Genomic DNA, 17,825 nt, shown 5'->3' on the forward strand with positions numbered 1-17,825 from the left:
GTCTATGTTAGTAGCTCCTGCAAGACTGGTGAAAAATAACACAATGTTGACGCAAGATTGAGATCTTTTAGTAAAGTGTTTCTTCCTTTGTCATGGCCCTGTTGCTTAGGCCATAATCATATTAAAAATGCATTGCGCCCTTTAAGATAACCCATTTAATCAAGTTGATTGTCTTTCAGCCTTCAATACGTACAGCATAAGTGTATAAATCAAGCTTACATTGATCGCTCACCACGTCAATCTCCCTCCATACAAGCCAAGAAAAACACGAAAGGAGCGCCAGCCTGCCTTCACTGCCTGCCCTCACGACGGCGGAGAAGTAATTGGCAAACGTAAAGAACCTAATTGAGCAGGCGCTTCTGACGGCTGCGGGTTGGCGGCAATGGTGGCAGTGCTCTTGTCTGGCGGGGTATTGGACTGAAACAGATAATAGCTCCCCGGTCCCCAGATTCTCAAAGTCGCTGTCAGTGCTCTCTCCTTCCTCGAAGGTCTTTCTATCCTTTCCATTCATTTCTTGGAATTCCCGGACTGACCGAGCTCTATATATTTATGACTGGGCTAGCCGATGTCCGTAAACCCAACGCAATCAAACTTCAATTTCCGGGCTGACTGAGACGGACCCGTAGCAAGTTAGCTTGGGCCGGTCGCCATGGACCAGTGGCTCTTGGAACGTGCTGTTGAAGAGTACTGTACCATGGGAGAAAAGCCTTCCAGCTCGAGTTCGCTACAGCGGAAACCTATAACAGCGTGCGAAATATGTCGGCAGAAAAAGAGACGTTGTGACACTGAGACTCCTTGTGCAACTTGTCGGCGCCTCTCCCGTGCTTGTATTCGCCCCCAAAGAAAGGGTGAGATACACGGAATATTAGAACCTAGGATTCAGCGATTGGAATCTCTGATTTCGGAACTCGGCGGCAACTGGTTCGCTGGCCCGGGTCAAAATGGTGCCGGGACAGAGCAACAAGGCTCTTCTCCGCTATACTTGTCGACTGATTCTGAAATTATGCGGCACTCCGCTGAAATGTACCAGCCATCTCGTTCAGTCGCGGATAGCATCTCTGCCACATCAGTATCCTTACCTGCTACGCCGTCTCCGCGCTATATCGCCTCCGAGGTTCCCGATGCATTCTCTACAAGCTTTCACCAAGTACCAGAGGCACTTTCACCAGGATATCCTACGTCGCCTACAACAGCTTCCTCACGTCTGACCGATATGCCACCACAGTATCTTCCTCTTTCAGCATCATCCCTAGCCATGGGCACAAACTGTGCCTCACCCGCAATTCATGATTCTCTGCATTCTGCTACCAGCAAGGCCCCGACCATAACTACCTCACCCACCAGATTCGAGGCCGAGACACTTCTGGACATATTTTTTGACAAGGTCGGAGGGGCTAAGTATACCGTCAGTCGGGAAATGTTCCAATTATTCCTGGATGTTATATACTGTTCCTTGCCTGTTTCCTACGATTGGAAAATCCCCTACATCGATATCATATCCAAATTCCATGTCTACATGGCAATGGCAATCGGTTTACGGATGAAAACCGAGGGTCACCCCACAGAACGCCAACTTTTGGAGATATGCTATCGGCTTGCACTTGAAGCCGCTAGAGCACCAGATTTCTGGTCACTGCCTCTCTCGGCAGAGGCGGCAATGCTCTTCATGTTGTTTGCCCAAGTCAGCTAATGATAGGTTAACAGTTATCGCTGTATGTGAATTTAGTACCTTTTCTGCTTGCCCTATCGGGGTTACAATTGAGTTTGATAGTGGCCTTGGCAGAAATATATAACTTCGAGCTCCTCAAGGCCAAGCGCTTGCCAGAACCGAAAAACGGACATATGTCCCGAAACCTACTGCAACACGAGCCGAATGACTCAATAACTGTGAGCTTACTGTTATTCCTTGCCTTTGACGACACCAAGCCGGTTGTTGTCCGACATGTCCCGACCCTTTTTTGTTCTGATCATCCTGCTGCTGCTTCTTATTGGGCGACGACTCCTTGATCGCTTTTTATGGTTCCATACTCTGTTCAGCACCCCCGCACATGTGGAGGCTGTGCAAGGGAAACGTGTGGTCGAATTTCCAGTCAATTTATATTGACATGATACCCCTTTTGATCGCCTGTTTATGACTTCTCGCAGCTTCCGCATCTGTGGGGTAGCGAGGTCGTTGCCCACGGTTGTACTGTAAGTGATCAAGTCTGTGAATGGAAAAGAGGGGCATATTTGGATAAAGGGCTGGACTCCGTAGGATAGATATATATCAGAAAAGTCTTCCGACGGATTATTAGACGTATCATAGCCGAACGGCGGGAAGATGCAAGCTCGGTTTCTTAAACTAGACTCGCTTGATTTGCCCGGATAAATCAAAGAAATTTGGCCGTTTATACCAGTAATGAACTTTCCCAAATCACTGACGTCCATAATATTCATATCCACAATATGCCGTACCATAACCTAGCTAGGTTGAATCATATCCAAACAAACCATGCACTGTGCGGTCCTTAGTCTTCCCGTTGTCCTCTTGCTAGTGCGGAGCCGGCGGAGTCATCAGCTGTCGTTATCTCCCTTCTCCCGCGTTCTCGATGTGCACGATCTCCTTCTTCTTCTCATCTGACTGGACCCCGCCAATTTCATAGTCAAAAGCAGTGGTGGCGCCAAATAACGCCTCCATCTCCTCCAAGGTTTTTCCTTTTGTCTCAGGGACAAAGAACCACGCCCAGAAGCCCATGCAGATCATCAGTGACGCGAAAAAGAAGTACGTACCGTAGCCAAGCGACGTAATCATGTATGGTGTGGTGCGACTGATGATGAATGACCAGAGCCACTGGTCGGCTGTTGTGATCGCTACACACAGCATACGAATATCAATTGGGAAGATTTCCGCACACACTACCCAGGTGATACCCTGGAAGAACCGCCAGCTCAGCTCATGGCCAAAGGACATAGCGGGAAATAGGGGCACAACTTACCTGCCAAGTTGCGCAGTAAATGAGCCCATAGAGGTAGACGCAAACCATGGCAATATAACCCCAGGCAGTACGCACCGTGTCCCCTCGGGCTGACGTGCCTGTTGGGTCCTGTTTGAAGACATAGCCCCCTATGTACCACATTGGAAGGCTGCCTATAAAGGCACCCCATACCAGTCCACTGCGCCGCCCCACCCTCTCAACCAGCCACACACTGAAAATGACCATCCCAACTGTTTTCGCGATCCCGTAGAACCCAGTTGCAAATAACTTTGTGTTAGTGCTACCGATACCAAGTGTTTCAAAGATCCGCGGGGAGTAGCTTCAAGTCATACTATTAGCGGGAGTGCTCCTTCCAGAGGCGACATTGTGATCCTTACTATGTGATAATGTTCACGCCCGTCAAATTCTGAAAAGCCATTAACAAAAGACCAATGCCGATACGATTCCGAGTCCCTTTTTGGCTCAAGCGCCTCACATAGTACCACGGGCTATGCTTGGTTGTCGGGGGAGCAAGGCCGATTAGGATCTGCTCACGGATCTGCTGAAGTTCGTCCTGAATGAAGGGATGGTCTGCAGGCAGAGTGCGTACCCATGTCAAACTGCGTTCTGCTTCCTCCCATCGATCTTTTCTAGCGTACCATCGCGGAGATTCAGGACACCAAAAGACTCCCGCTAGGAGCAGACCACCTGGTAGGAGCTGTAAGCCCAAGGGCACTTGCCACTGAGACCTCAGAGAGGAGGATATCGTGCGGTTAATGGCGTAGTTGATCCAGAATCCTAACATGCCGCCACCTTGCGAGCAGATTTCGAAAATACCAACCAGCCGACCTCGGATTGACGATGGTGACTAGACTTGATTAGCTCTGATGACAGATTGGTTACTGAGAAACGAATTCGCTTCGCTCACCATTTCCGCTATATAGACCGGTACTTGGAGAGACACAGATCCAATTCCGAATCCTGCGATGGCACGACCAGCATAAATCAAACCCAAGTGACCGGATGCAGCAGTCTTGAAGAGCGAGATGGTTAGTTTCCCTGTCTGGCTGCTCTTGGAAATAATGATAATCTTCTCACCATCAAACTGCCTCCTACACAGAAGACGCTCACTGCGATGACAATCGCCAATTTCCGTCCAAACCTTTCTGCAAGCGGGAAGGTGAGAAGTGACCCGAAGAAGCATCCAACTTGAAATGTGGATACAATGTTGCCTTCCAGTGTATCCGTCTCTGACTTGGATACTTTGTCCAGGCCGAAGTCTCGACGAAATGACTCCAGGGCCATAGTTCCGCCAATGACGCTGGTGTCATAACCCACTGTAATGATGGTTAGTATGGCATCACGTCGGCTGCGACTAGGACTTACTAGCAATGGCTCCCATGCTCATCACCACGGCGATAAGGTGTATTCGCCAATTACGGACCTCAGGTGGATCATTGCTGTTTTTGGCATGGAGGGTGATACCCATATTGACGAGCGTTTAGAATCAATGAACAATACTAACCTCCGGAAGGCTAGTTCAATCGAAACAGTGGGAACGTTTGGAAAGGCAAGAGACCCTTGTGGGGGAGGCTGTACGTCTTTATGTGGGTTCTGAACAGGGGACCCTCCTCCGCATCCTCGTCTCCAGTCATTATCTTGGCAGCGGGTTACTGCTGGACCACGTGTGTGTTTAAAGTTATACATTTACAACTTAATTTCAAGTAACATACATGATTCTTACTATTTTGTTGACCAACTACCGGTATGACGGCTGAGTAAAGTCCAAAGAATTGATGCATGTTGTGTTGCTCTGGTCCGCGCCCTTGCTCCCTGGAGACTTGGCACCTCGCTCTCAATACTTGCGACTAGTAACAGGCTCGTGTTGAATCCGCCAAGAGCGGAAATTTCCCTTGACTCTGTTCAAGGTTACATGGTGATTCAGAATCTGTCGCTTCCAAGGGTTAGGTAGCGGTCAAGACCTTGACCCCGGGCTTGGCGAGGCCAGTCCGGCTATCATGGCGAGGCTGTGCAACAGAAGCCATGCATTATCCGGGGTAGACCTCGATAAATTGCGGGGTGGGTTATGTCCCCCAGACCCAAAACCCCACCCCCCGCTCCCCCACTTCGGCCTGAATTGGAAAAGCTTTGGAGATTTGCGTTCAGGATGCGGGCGAGACCATGTGCTAATTGTCTCGGCGTCGGCTCTGCGGCCTGTGCAAATACCTTGCGTCAGGGATATCGATGCCCGCCGTTTCGCCCACATATCCCTCAAGCCTGTCTTTCTTGGTATACCGCAATCTGCATGATTTCCGGAGGTTAGGGCGCTCTTGGGTCACGCTGATTGCCGGGATTTTTTTCAAGGCGCGGTGGCCTTCCGCAAGCACTGCCTCGCTCGATCGAAGGCCGAGAGCCTAGGCAACCTCCTCTTGCAAAGTGCTTCTCGCCTCTGATACCCGATCCAAAGAAATTCCTTAACACTTACTGACTATCTCGTGGGCAGTTTCACAGAGCAGCCAAGCATGGTGGTTCTCTCTGCGGAGTGATCAACTGCATGCCACCTCTCTTCATGCCGTGAGCCCCTCCGTACAGACCATTGGCTCGTCGGAGAGCGAATACCAGGAATTACTGACCATCTTCAAAGCCTCATTGCGGTTTAACTCGCGGAGCTGTCGCCGCTTCTCGGATCTCCAAGCCATCTGGGAGCTGGCTTGGCACGGAATTATGAAATCTTGGAGATGTCCCCAGCCATTGTTTGAGACGGCTTGGGGTTAGCACAGCCTTCTGTGACCTGAACAAGTCCAGGCAGCTCTTGGAGTGGAGCTTTTGAGCGACATCATGATCAGGGTTCAAGGGTGATGAATGTGTTAAATGCTCGTTCGGTCCTCCTTGATGTCCCTTCTGACTCAGGCCTGCAATCATTTGTCCAAAGGCTCTGGACGCTACATTTTCTCTCCTTCCGAATCATATCCAAGCGACACGATGGCATCATCTGAAAAGGAAGCGGACACTTCACCCCAGGCGCCTGTTCCCACCATTACAGTCCAAGTTCCGGTACCTACGTGACCCGTCATGCATAAATACCCAACTATATATTCAATCTCCTAACATTGGCTCAGGATCCCATTTCCGATACTTTCGCGGCCAATGAAATAAATAGAGACCTCCTAGAGAACCCCACCCGAAATAGATCGCTTAGTGATCTAACGGCCACAAGCTGCGTCTACACCGGTCGAGATCGAGCGATGAGTGAAACTACAATGGCACCAAGTAGTCCGAGGTTGAGTCTGCCGAAAGGTGAAACGGACCAGCTGTCTAGCCTTGCATCCAGCATTTTCTCAGCACATGAGCAAGAAGAAGCTCTGCGACCAGACCCTGGCACTGAGGCAGACTTTATGGTCGACAATAATCCCTTTCACTTTTCTCCCGGCCAACTTAACAAGCTTCTGAATCCGAAGTCTTTACCTGCACTCTTAGCTCTAGGAGGGCTCCCGGGGCTGGTAAACGGTCTTCGTACGGATCCCAATGCAGGCCTCAGTGCAAATGAAACTTCAGTACCGGACGGGTCCCATTCGAAGGAACCCTTTGCGGACCGCATCCGTGTCTTCAACCGAAATGTCCTCCCAGATAAGAAGGCAACACCCCTCTGGAAGCTCATGTGGATGGCCTACAACGACAAGGTGCTCATTCTGCTTACCGCAGCTGCCGTTATTTCCTTGGCCCTAGGCCTGTACGAGACTTTTGGTGTGGAGCATCCCCTAGGTTCAGGAATGCCCCTTGATTGGGTTGAAGGTTGTGCAATTTGTGTTGCTATCATCATCGTCGTCATGGTGGGATCGTTGAACGACTACCAGAAGGAACGAGCGTTTGTCAGGTTGAACGCGAAAAAGGAAGACCGTGAAGTGACTGTGATTCGATCTGGAAAAGCTCTTAGAATTTCCGTTCATGACGTCCTCGTCGGTGATATTCTTCATCTGGAGCCTGGGGACCTTGTTCCCGTTGATGGCATCTTTATCGGAGGCCACAACGTGAAATGCGACGAGTCATCGGCCACTGGCGAATCTGACCAGCTTAAAAAAACAGGAGCTGAACAAGTCATGCGATTGCTCGAGCAAGGACATAGCAAGCAACAGGATCTAGATCCCTTCATCATCTCTGGAAGCAAGGTCCTTGAAGGTGTTGGTACATGCGTGGTCACTTCAGTGGGCATTAATTCCAGCTACGGCAAGATTCTCATGGCCATGCGTCAGGACATGGATCCCACACCCCTTCAAAAGAAGCTGGATGGTTTAGCTGGAGCTATTGCTAAATTGGGAGGAAGTGCTGCGGTGCTTCTATTCTTTGTCTTGTTGTTTCGCTTCCTGGGCAGCCTTCCGGGTAACCACCAAACCAGCACAGAGAAGGCGTCTCAATTTACTGATATCCTCATTGTTGCAATTACTGTCATTGTGGTGGCTGTCCCAGAGGGCCTTCCTCTTGCTGTTACTTTGGCACTCGCTTTTGCAACCACACGCATGGTGAAGTTGAACAATCTGGTCCGAGTGCTGAAGTCCTGCGAGACGATGGGTAACGCTACCACGGTCTGCTCAGACAAAACAGGGACACTAACTCAGAACCGCATGACTGTTGTTACCGGCACCTTTGGTTCTGATGAATTCGACGACAAGAACCAGAGCAGCAATGGCCGACGCTCTGCAGCTTTTGCAAACGACATGCTCCCGGATCATAAAAAAGAAATTATCGAGTCTATAGCGATCAACTCTACAGCGTTTGAGGGCGAGGAAAACGGCATTCCTGGTTTTATCGGCTCAAAAACAGAAACTGCCCTTCTTGGATTCGCTCGTGATGTCCTTGGAATGGGGTCTTTGGCCGAAGAACGTGCCAATGCCACCGTCATACAGCTGATGCCTTTTGATTCAGGCCGTAAATGTATGGGTGCTGTGGTCCGATTATCCGATGGTACGCATCGATTTCTTGTCAAGGGTGCGTCTGAAATCCTCCTTGGGTACAGCTCCTCGCTCTGGATGCCATCAGGACAGGTTGCCCTTGGCTCCGAGGAACGCGAGCGACTGGAGGGAGTTATCCTGAATTACGCAAAACAGTCACTCCGCACTATTGCACTGGTTTTTCGTGATTTTGCAGAGTGGCCTCCTAGTTATGCTGTCAACCCAGAAGATCCTTCTAAGGCCGATCTTGGTCTCCTGCTGAGCAACATGACATTTCTTGGTGTTGTTGGTATCCAGGATCCTATTCGTCCTGGTGTTCCAGAGGCCGTAGCCAAATGCCACCATGCCGGTGTGACAGTTCGCATGGTCACTGGGGATAACATGGTTACAGCCAAGGCTATTGCAACTGATTGTGGAATCTACACAGGAGGGATTGTGATGGAAGGGCCTCGATTCAGGTCTTTGAGTGACGAGGAATTCAAGGATGTCCTGCCTCGACTGCAGGTTCTTGCGCGTTCATCACCCGAAGACAAGCGAATACTCGTCACGAAGCTACGAGATATGGGTGAGATTGTTGCAGTAACAGGAGATGGCACTAATGATGGGCCGGCGCTCAAGGCCGCCAACATTGGCTTCTCTATGGGAATTGCTGGTACTGAGGTGGCCAAGGAGGCGTCTGCGATTGTGCTTATGGACGATAACTTTTCGTCTATCCTAACTGCGTTGATGTGGGGAAGGGCAGTCAACGATGCCGTGCGCAAGTTCCTCCAGTTCCAGATCACAGTCAACATCACAGCTGTTCTTCTCACCTTCATTTCATCAGTTTCTGACCCCGAGATGCGATCGGTCCTGACCGCCGTACAGCTCCTATGGATTAACCTCATCATGTAAGTTTATATGACTTCCCGACCCAACCTAGGTCTTGGCTGACTGAACGTTCCTATATAGGGATTCCCTGGCTGCACTTGCGCTTGCTACTGATCCCCCAACTGAGGAAATCCTGGAACGCAAACCCGTCAAGGGGGGTGCACCTCTGATCTCTATAACAATGTGGAAGATGATTATTGGCCAATCGATATTCCAGTTAACAGTCACTCTGATTCTTCACTTCGGTCCTCGCCAGAACTTCCTCGACTACCCGGAGGAGTACAGACGGTCCATCGTGTTCAACACCTTCGTGTGGATGCAAGTCTTCAATGAATTCAACAATAGACGTCTGGACAATCGATTCAATATCTTCACTGGCTTACATCGCAATTGGTTTTTCATTGGTATCAACTGCATCATGGTTGGCTGCCAGATTGTCATTGCCTTTTACGGTGGCGCTGCATTCAGCATTGTCGCAATCGAAGGGGAACAATGGGCGATCTGTATCCTTGTTGCAGCAATCTCGCTCCCTTGGGCCATCTGTATCCGCCTGTTCCCGGATGCGTGGTTTGAAAGAATTGCGAAATTCGTCGGCAAACCTGTAGTTCTTGTCTACCGACCATTGAATCGAGGAGCACACCGACTAGGCCAGAAAATTCGTGGCTGGAAGCTTAAATCCGACCCAGCAGAGGAAGAAAAATCGGACCGGTTTACTCCAGGCCAACCGGCCCAGGATCCAGAGAAAGGCCTGTAAGGAGCTGTTCATGATCCTATGGAACAATGGGCTTCTGTAAACCCACTTCCTGCTTGCTTTTGTTCTCGTCCTGGCAAATTGCACCCCTCACTATTGTTCGCGTCTACTTACTTGTACCTACCACTCACACCTATGCAATGTCTACATTCTTGCCTTAGATACATGATGGCTAGCACTTAGCTTAGTGTCTTCCTTTGTCCTGCGTCTGCCACTTTGCATTCCTTACAGCCATCATGGAAGTTCAGCCTGCCTGTCGACAGATACCCTGTCAGTGTTTCTCTTCCTAGATCCTGTATGCTCAACGCTATAGCAAAGTACGAAGATGGTCACTTCGTTATCATGCAGAAAAATACCCAACTCAAGCCCAACAAGAAATTCCGCCGCCTCTCTGGATGCCAGCAGTGTTGGCGAGTAGTATGCAACTGTCTATTCCCACTATAACTGTTGTCAAGAAGTAACTTGGTTATCTTCTGGTTCTTATAATAGGCTAGATTAGCTCCTGCTAAGTTTAATGTAGGGCAGTTTTCCTGAAAGTATTTGGAGAGGCTGAAAGCTTTTTTCGCGCTCTGTGGCTACATGGATGATATGGCGGACCACTACATCATGCTCATGGTTTTAGTTGACTGTGGCTGTATGGAGAGCAGAATTCCCACCCTTATCTTAAATTATCTAGTTGGTGCCACGACTTGGGAACTACTCTATTAATTGTATCTTCGCCTTGTTATGCTCTAAGTCACCAGACTTGCAGAGTAAAGAGAGAGGTCCTAATGTTATGCATTAATCTGCACCCACTAAGAGACAACTGGTAATTCAAACATTGACGTCCTCATCCATGACATGACAGACGTAGGACATCAAACGGAAGCATCCGCAGCGTTGCCACAGTAACATCAAGGCCAACTTTTCCCTCCTTGTAGAGGTCCACAAGCGTACGAACCGTTACTTCTCTAGCAGGTTCAGGTTGCCGCTCCACTGCCTTAGCTTGGGAAGCTGTTGCCTGTAAGTTACAGCAGCTTCTAGCACCCAGCCGTGCAAAATAGGTATCAGAGCTAAAGCGCTGTGCATCTCACTAGCAACAATGTTTCAGTCAGTCATAAGTTTAGAAGTTCCTATTTCTATTAAATGTTGATTCATTTACAACGATTGACATATGTTGTTTATTATCCACAGAGAAATTCTCTCATCTAATTTACCTATTCATTTCACAACTTTCAATCAGCAAGGAATGAAATTTATTGGACCTGTGACGAGAGGAGCGGATACCATCTTACAAATCAAGGTCACCTTGTCGGCCGAATTATTCGACGAATAACTGGCAGACCGCTTGAACAGTTCGTGGCCGACGAAGTCACAGGTCCCTTGGAAGCTGACTTTCAGTACGGCGTACCAAGAACATTGGCCAAGCACAGTGGATGTCATCTCACCGCCAGCGCTGCCGTTTGGCGAGCTGGATCCGCAAAGCATAACGGCAATGGCGATTGCGGGCTCACCTTTTCCCGCTGAGGCTTATATGACACCAGGGTTCAGAAAACTCGTGTCCGGTGCGAACAATGGCTTTTCCAATGCAGATTGGCTAGAATTGATCTATGGTCTCTCTTGACGGTATTCTCTATGAGAACAAGCGCATCATCTCAGCCAATACCATCGACAAATTGCTCACGGAGAAGATAAAAGGAACGGATATTGTCACCTTTGATTTCCTGCGACTTGGTCTTGGCGTGGCTCTGCCATCACCGCAAACTTGTGCCTGGATTTCTGAAGGGCGAATTAGCTTCTAGGGAGGCTAGAGAGGATCAATGATTATCATGGACCTTGACCGACACATGACTATCGCCTACGTTATTGAAAACATGTCTGGTAGAGAAACTCCGGGTAATGGCGACACAGAAGCCTATGTCAGAGAGATTGATAGGGTCATTAATGGACTGTGCTCTTCATCTGCATAGATTCATAGATTTGTCCACCGTTTCCTTAAACGCCTCGACAGCTTAGGGCAGCGTTGAGTAACGATGCGGCATCCGCTCGGGGAGTGTCTGAGTGGTGTCGTCAAGCTCTATCTGGGTAGAAGAAAGCTCAATTGAGCGTGGTAAGTCTGGCTCGACAAATGCGGCGGAAGTTGAGAACATATCTGGACGGAGAATCAAGGCTTTAGGTAGCAGTGGAAAAGTTGGGAGTTCGAATTGATATGATCTGTGCAGGCGCAGACCTCCCGCCATTCTGAGCGTATACCCAGACAGAATAGAATGCAGTTGCAGTGGAGCACTGTTGGAACGGCAGGACAAGTGGGTATCATCCACCCAAGCTTTACTTCGGGTGCACGAATGAAAAGCATGGACTGGGGCCCAGCCCGGGGAAGTAGGGATGTTCCCGCTTCCGCCGAGGCCGTGACTTGCCATGACTTTCTACGCGAACCATGCTTAGTCCTACATGTATTAGACTGGTCATTCCCCACATTCTTCATGGGCAGTGAATTGGTTGCATCAGCTGGATGAATATGTTAGGGACAGACACTGTAATATATTCTGTAATTTGACTTTGTTAGCAGAGACCATGTTTAGAGATGGCTTTCCCTTTTTAGTCAGTGAAGACAGGTATAGTTACAGTATTCAGTCAGATGACTGCAATGACTGCAGTGGAGAAGGTGATACATTAGGGACCAGCACACATATTCATGCTTTATGCGCGTCTAACGCGAAGCACAGCCTTTTCCCCTTAGTGGGGAGGGAACGAAAGAAAACACATTCACACTATAGTATTGAATAGGTTAAATGGTTCAACTGTTTCATGATTGAATAGAGAACATATATTTTCTTTTGGTGCTGGTTACATAGTTCCTGCCACCATGTTGACTAACCCATCAATCAGTAGAAATTTTGTGTTCATTTCTTCTTTCAAATTATAGAGGTGGCAAACTGCCATAGCTATACAAGAATATCATGTGGGGCATATTGGTTTTGAGGTGGGTTTGGTTGACTCAGTGTTGTCTATTTCTGCTTATGTTCAACTGATTAGATCTCCACATATGCATGATGAGGGCGGGCTCTTTGCCATTTCATTCCACACAACCTCTACTATTAATCTAAATAAAAATAGGGTTTCAGGCAGAGGCTGTCTCCTCATCTGTGAACTTGCACCCTTTAGTTGGGTAGGTGGTTGATTTGTACGTAATAAAGATAATCCCATTCAATGATTGGATGAGTGGTTGAGCCGATTACGAGTTTTTCTCAAGCACAGCCAAGGTACGGTTTGCTCTCGTCGTCACCTCATCCAGAGAATGGATGTGGCTGGCTTGAGGAGAGATGACTGCCGCCATATTTGGAGGTATGTAGTTGTCCAGTGCCGCAAAGAAATTGCTCAAAGTCTTCTCAGATGCTTCATCGTAGCGTTCGGTTCCATGAGCCTTGTAAGTTTCAAAGAACTTATTGGTCAGCTCGTCCAGTTCGTTGTGGCTTCCGGTCTGGATAATAGATTCCAAAATGTCGCCGAAGACTGTGAGGGCCCCTCCGCCAAGGGCATAGGGCGGGGTGGTGGCGTATACAAATTGGGCATCACTCAGAATCCATCCGGACCAGATTGCATAGCTAGCATCACGGTGCACGATCGCACATTGATGGGTCGTAAGGTTGACAACTAACCATGCATCCCCTTTACGATAGGTACCAGCGTAGACCTGATCTTGAGAGGTATTGGCAAGATTCCCAAGAGCACATAGAAAGCCGACATACCTTGGGGGTTACAGCAATGAACTTCTTGATAGTGTCTTCAAATTCAACCTTCGTCTGATTGTTCCAATTTTTATCTTTGAAACCCCAGTCACCTTTGTGGCGACTGAACATGTGCTTAAGATTAGGCTCAGGATATTCGACCTTAGACGGATCAAAAGCCATTGAGAAAGCGCAAGAAGAGATCCGCTGACTTAGGGGAGAATGTGTACTGCTCGTAAGTGTTCAGAATTATTAGAGTGCTGCTTGAGGCAGTAATATATGGTAAGACACATGACAGGAGCAGTGGTCTCAACTGTCTCAGAAGGAGCCCTAAGTAGGAAGGAAAGGATATCACTCTAGCATAATTCTAAATGTACTTTCTAGGACCTCATGGCTCATGCTTGATCTGCTTGATTGGGCCGAGACCTTCTGGGAAGCAAAATAAACATAATGGCTTGGGGTCCGTGAACAACTGTTCATGAAGTATGGGGTGGGCTAGAAGAGATCAACCCAGATCCCAGGAAGATCCACCCAAAGAGGTGATAGATTCGGTGATCGGGCCGGCTGGGAATTATGTTCGAGAGAGGAGTTAGATGAGAGCCAGCGCTGATTAGTGACCATAAAAGCTGCAGAGACATTGTACTTTAGTGTGCGGCGCACGGCGCAGTCAGCTTGCATAAATTTTATAACTGAGTGGAGCCGACATTTGAGATTCTGATCCCGTGTCATGGTTATTCCAGGCTCCAGCGCCAAGGATATCGCAGCCTAGCGCTAGATGCTTGTTCTTAGTACCAGGGGTGGGTTAGGGTAATTATGTTTACTTATCAACCACTCCAAATTTAATCACAACCCACATTGGATCCACGATATTTGTCGTCTCTGAACACTTCAAACTTAGTCTAATATTAGCGGAACTCTAATCACTGGCTAGAGTTGCAAGTTGCACCACATGCTTTTCTTCAGAAAAGAAAACAAGCATTTAGAGTGAGTAGTTTGATTAAGCTGGGTACTTCCATGCTCCTTTCCATGACCTCCAAGGCGTATTAACTTTAATTTTTATATTATTCTTTTTTCATCTTTTTATGAAGCAGGAGCACGACACATACACACACTATGTCCATTTCCTGATGTTCAACAGGCTAAAAAGTAATTCAATCCGCTCCTAGTACATCCGTTCCATATCAATATAATCAAATAGTTTAGTAACTTATGTGACCAGGCAACAGGAAATTGATTCCTGCAGCATATTCCAAAAATGGCAAATGTGAAGTGATAGGCTCTGCATAGCATAAACATGATGGTAAGTGTAGACGAAATACGCCTTGCCTAATACGTCTTGAATCTAATGCGAACCACTGCAACATTTCTGTCATCGAACATACCTAGTAAGGCTGTCGCCGCGGCGTTGTTCTTGGGTGTTGCGGCGAAGCCGACAGTGTTACGTTTGGAGATGCGAGGCTGCGCCAAACCCTGTTGCTGGGCAGAGCGCCTCGAATCCTGCCATCGGTCCCCTCCGTTTTGGAGCAAAACACAATCACATTCATTGTTGACCATACTGAGCTGGGGAAATCCGTGAGCTTGGTATGCTCTTTGCAGGGTGCTCTTCCGATAACTCCTTCTGGCCAATCATTTACCTGTGTCGAGGTGACTTCGACTTCACAATTGCGTTCGAAAGAATTTTCTTCTCACTGGTCCCCGCCTCTCTCTTCATTGCTACTGCTTTAGGAAGAGTGGTCTTTCTCTCTTGAAGACCCCAGATTGTGGAAGGAGCCATTTTACGCTGGGTGAAATTGGTACGGACTGCCACCAGACATGCAGACCCAGTCACACCCTATTTTGGTCTTCAAACTACAGCCCTAGTGTTACACAGCGCTGCAGGTCTCCACATTGGGAACTATTGCGAGTTACAGTAGCCCCATTGAGCTACTCACCCCTCTAGCTGCAGAGCTCGTGTCCAGTCTAAGTTTTATGGCCATGTTGCAACAGAGTCAATCTCCAAGCCCGTCAAGCTTACTCCATGTCTATTTTCTTGTCACCATACTACTGGACCTAGCGCAAGTACACACCCTATGGCTTACATAGAAAGCAACGGAGAAATAATTATCCTTCACACGCGACTCCGCAGCTCTGGCTCTGATGAGTGGCAACATTAAAAGAATCAGGCTGGGCTTCTTAAATTACCACGAACACTAGGCAAACACAATCGAGGTTGCTCTTAAAAGACTGCTCCCAATCTAACCTATATACCTTCTAGCAGATCTTGGCAATTGAGTTTTGCAAGTGAAGCTGTGGGGCCTTGAGCCAAAATGGTACCTCCTGCGCATTGAGCACAATATCACCAACTCAAACATGTTCCGATAATGATAACTCCTCCCCTACGCCACGAAAACCAACAGTCTTCTATCCTGGGAACCCCGGTGATGGGTGATGCATGTGTTGAGGTCGTGTCAAGGAAGCTTAAGGATGGTGAATTATATATTTCAGTGTAATGAATGTAGCATGCACACTGCCGAACTAGACTAGGTGGGAAAGAAATGCATGCTTCAACGCTGTTGAGTCAACATGGGTATAGCTATAGCATATTATATTCTTCATCTGAAATCCACTACCTAATAGCGTTGTTGATATCCTTCCTCAGCGGGGTTTCCATGCCTTCCACAACTGAGACATAATGTTCGCCATGCCCTCAAGATCCTCCATATGAAAGGATGGCATTATTCTGTCTTGCCCGGCACTGGAGGCTGCTTTCTGACATAAGTCTGTCGCACCGGATCTCCTTCATGCTCATAGATTACAAATTCGCCGCGCCCAAATTCTGCAGGAGTTTTTCGAACATTCTTCCAGCCTCCAGCTATGAGTCTGACGGGACGATAATCGGGATTTGCTTCCATCCGACGGAAAGCAGAGGCATGAATAACATCATCAGGCCCCATCTCGCGACACCTCCCGTGATGCAGCGGCCAGTGGATGGGCTTCCACTTCCCATTGAGCTGTCTCTCCGCCCGGCGGATTGGCAAATACTCCATGATTCGCCACGCCAGCACGGAGGGGACAGACATCCCGGGACCAAACTCAAGCCGATCATGAAGCTGGCCTGTGATTATGGATTCGTCGAGATTCTTGTAGAACGCATCGGGCGATTCCGGATCGAGGAAGCACCCCTCGTTTTGGAGCTTGTGCGGATCGAACCGCAGTCCGCACAGAGATGCCTCTTGGACCATCCAGACCAGCGGTGCATGGCTGAGCTGATATTTCTTCTCTGTTGGCTCGCGCTGATATCCCCCACCGATGTCTGCATGGCCGCCAGGGAACCACACCTCTTGCACATCGCAAAGTCCATCCTCATCCTCGTCCTCGTCTTCTTCCTCAGTCACATCGGCGACGGGAGCTGCTGCAGGATCGTCCGTTGAATTTGACGCCTCTTCCGGAGACTCTTGGGGAGGGGAAGCCTTCATATGCCGGTGGTGACGGACCCCTCGAGGCTTGTCTGCATTTCTAGGGCGCAACAGAACAGGTTCAAATTTGGATCTGCGTTCGTCGATACTCACCGCGTGCCGTGTTCTCACGGCCGAGGAGCTCATATTATTAAAGATCTCAAAGTCTGCAATGCTGTTGACAGTATCAAACAAGCCCACGAAGCGAGCCCTGACAACCGGGCGGCATAGTGTTTCCCGGCAGTGACAAAGAAAGTCAAACGCTTCTTTGCGCTGATCGCTCTCCACATATACTCTCAGGTTGAACTTCGAAAAGGCTTCCCAGATAAAAGGGATCATCTCTTCGTTATCCGGACCCAGCAGGCCGGCGTAATCCAGCATGTTGGCCAAGAAAAGAGCTGTATAGGCGCCGCGCGAAAAGCCAAAAATGTAGATCTCGGCCCCGGTTCGGTAGTGACGCATGAGGAACCGGTAGCCGCCGAGGACGTGCTGGTCGAACGACTTTCCCAGCGCCTGGCTCAGTGTTTTGCTCCTTCCCAGGCGGCTGCTCTTCTTCAGCGTCATGGCTGCGAGTGAGCCGGGCGTTATCTCGGTGCCAATGCCCGCTGAGCGTGTTAGTCTGTCTGGATTGTTATGGGGGAGGGCGCGGTCGTACGTTGATAGTAGCAAACTAATCAGGGTTAGAATTCGGATCAGACAAATGATTCCGTTTTTTATGAAACGGTAAACGCAAAAAGGAAATACACACATTGTTCATCCGATTTATCCAACATTCGACAAATCTTGAGGATATTCGTCTCCGTGCCATCAGCACGGAATGTGTTTCCTGTGCCATCGAAACACAGGATAATCTGGCGTCGGGGTGTATCCGCCATAGCTACAGCATACGAGAGGTAAGGATGCAGTAGATAGCATGTCAAGGATAGCGAGGATCTTGGTTGTTATCTATATGTTGGAGTGTGCCGACTTGAGTTGGCTGAGCCAGCCACCGAACATGTGCTCGCCGATCACGTCGATCACAACAGCTTAGGGTTAGATTCAAGGACACTTAGACGAACTAGCACTTTTCATGCACAACAAGTGTTCAGCTTCAATGAAAATCCTTTAGGCCAGCGCTTAGCTAGCGCTCCTATTGGAGTAGGAAATTCTTAGTGACGTGTCTCTGC

The 17,825-nt window shown here is 48.7% G+C and overlaps 5 protein-coding genes across 5 annotated transcripts; 2 read left to right on the forward strand and 3 right to left on the reverse strand.

Annotated features, from left to right (window-relative positions):
* Nucleotides 1-649: 649 nt before the first annotated feature.
* On the forward strand, nt 650-1,690 carry NFIA_072110 (Zn(II)2Cys6 transcription factor domain-containing protein; the record flags this gene model as incomplete). The annotated part of the gene is made up of 1 exon (XM_001259193.1): nt 650-1,690. The coding sequence occupies one exon, from the start codon at nt 650-652 to the stop codon at nt 1,688-1,690; it is 1,041 nt and encodes a 346-aa protein (XP_001259194.1).
* Nucleotides 1,691-2,563: 873 nt separating this feature from the next.
* Nucleotides 2,564-4,443, reverse strand: NFIA_072120 (sugar porter family MFS transporter; the record flags this gene model as incomplete). The annotated part of the gene is made up of 6 exons (XM_001259194.1): nt 2,564-2,911; nt 2,976-3,294; nt 3,353-3,822; nt 3,883-3,987; nt 4,053-4,291; nt 4,341-4,443. The coding sequence occupies 6 exons, from the start codon at nt 4,441-4,443 to the stop codon at nt 2,564-2,566; spliced, it is 1,584 nt and encodes a 527-aa protein (XP_001259195.1).
* Nucleotides 4,444-5,936: 1,493 nt separating this feature from the next.
* Nucleotides 5,937-9,521, forward strand: NFIA_072130 (uncharacterized protein; the record flags this gene model as incomplete). The annotated part of the gene is made up of 3 exons (XM_001259195.1): nt 5,937-6,008; nt 6,074-8,787; nt 8,849-9,521. 3 exons carry the CDS (start codon nt 5,937-5,939, stop codon nt 9,519-9,521), a joined length of 3,459 nt encoding a protein of 1,152 aa, XP_001259196.1.
* Nucleotides 9,522-12,732: 3,211 nt separating this feature from the next.
* On the reverse strand, nt 12,733-13,408 carry NFIA_072140 (uncharacterized protein; the record flags this gene model as incomplete). The annotated part of the gene is made up of 2 exons (XM_001259196.1): nt 12,733-13,191; nt 13,247-13,408. The coding sequence occupies 2 exons, from the start codon at nt 13,406-13,408 to the stop codon at nt 12,733-12,735; spliced, it is 621 nt and encodes a 206-aa protein (XP_001259197.1).
* A 2,531-nt stretch (nt 13,409-15,939) lies between these two features.
* NFIA_072150 (T6SS phospholipase effector Tle1-like catalytic domain-containing protein) lies at nt 15,940-17,534 on the reverse strand (the record flags this gene model as incomplete). The annotated part of the gene is made up of 3 exons (XM_001259197.1): nt 15,940-17,264; nt 17,315-17,329; nt 17,408-17,534. The coding sequence occupies 3 exons, from the start codon at nt 17,532-17,534 to the stop codon at nt 15,940-15,942; spliced, it is 1,467 nt and encodes a 488-aa protein (XP_001259198.1).
* Nucleotides 17,535-17,825: the final 291 nt, after the last annotated feature.

The sequence above is a fragment of the Aspergillus fischeri genome, genomic scaffold (assembly GCF_000149645.3).
Source record: "Aspergillus fischeri NRRL 181 1099437636264 genomic scaffold, whole genome shotgun sequence".
NCBI classification, from domain to species: domain Eukaryota; kingdom Fungi; phylum Ascomycota; class Eurotiomycetes; order Eurotiales; family Aspergillaceae; genus Aspergillus; species Aspergillus fischeri.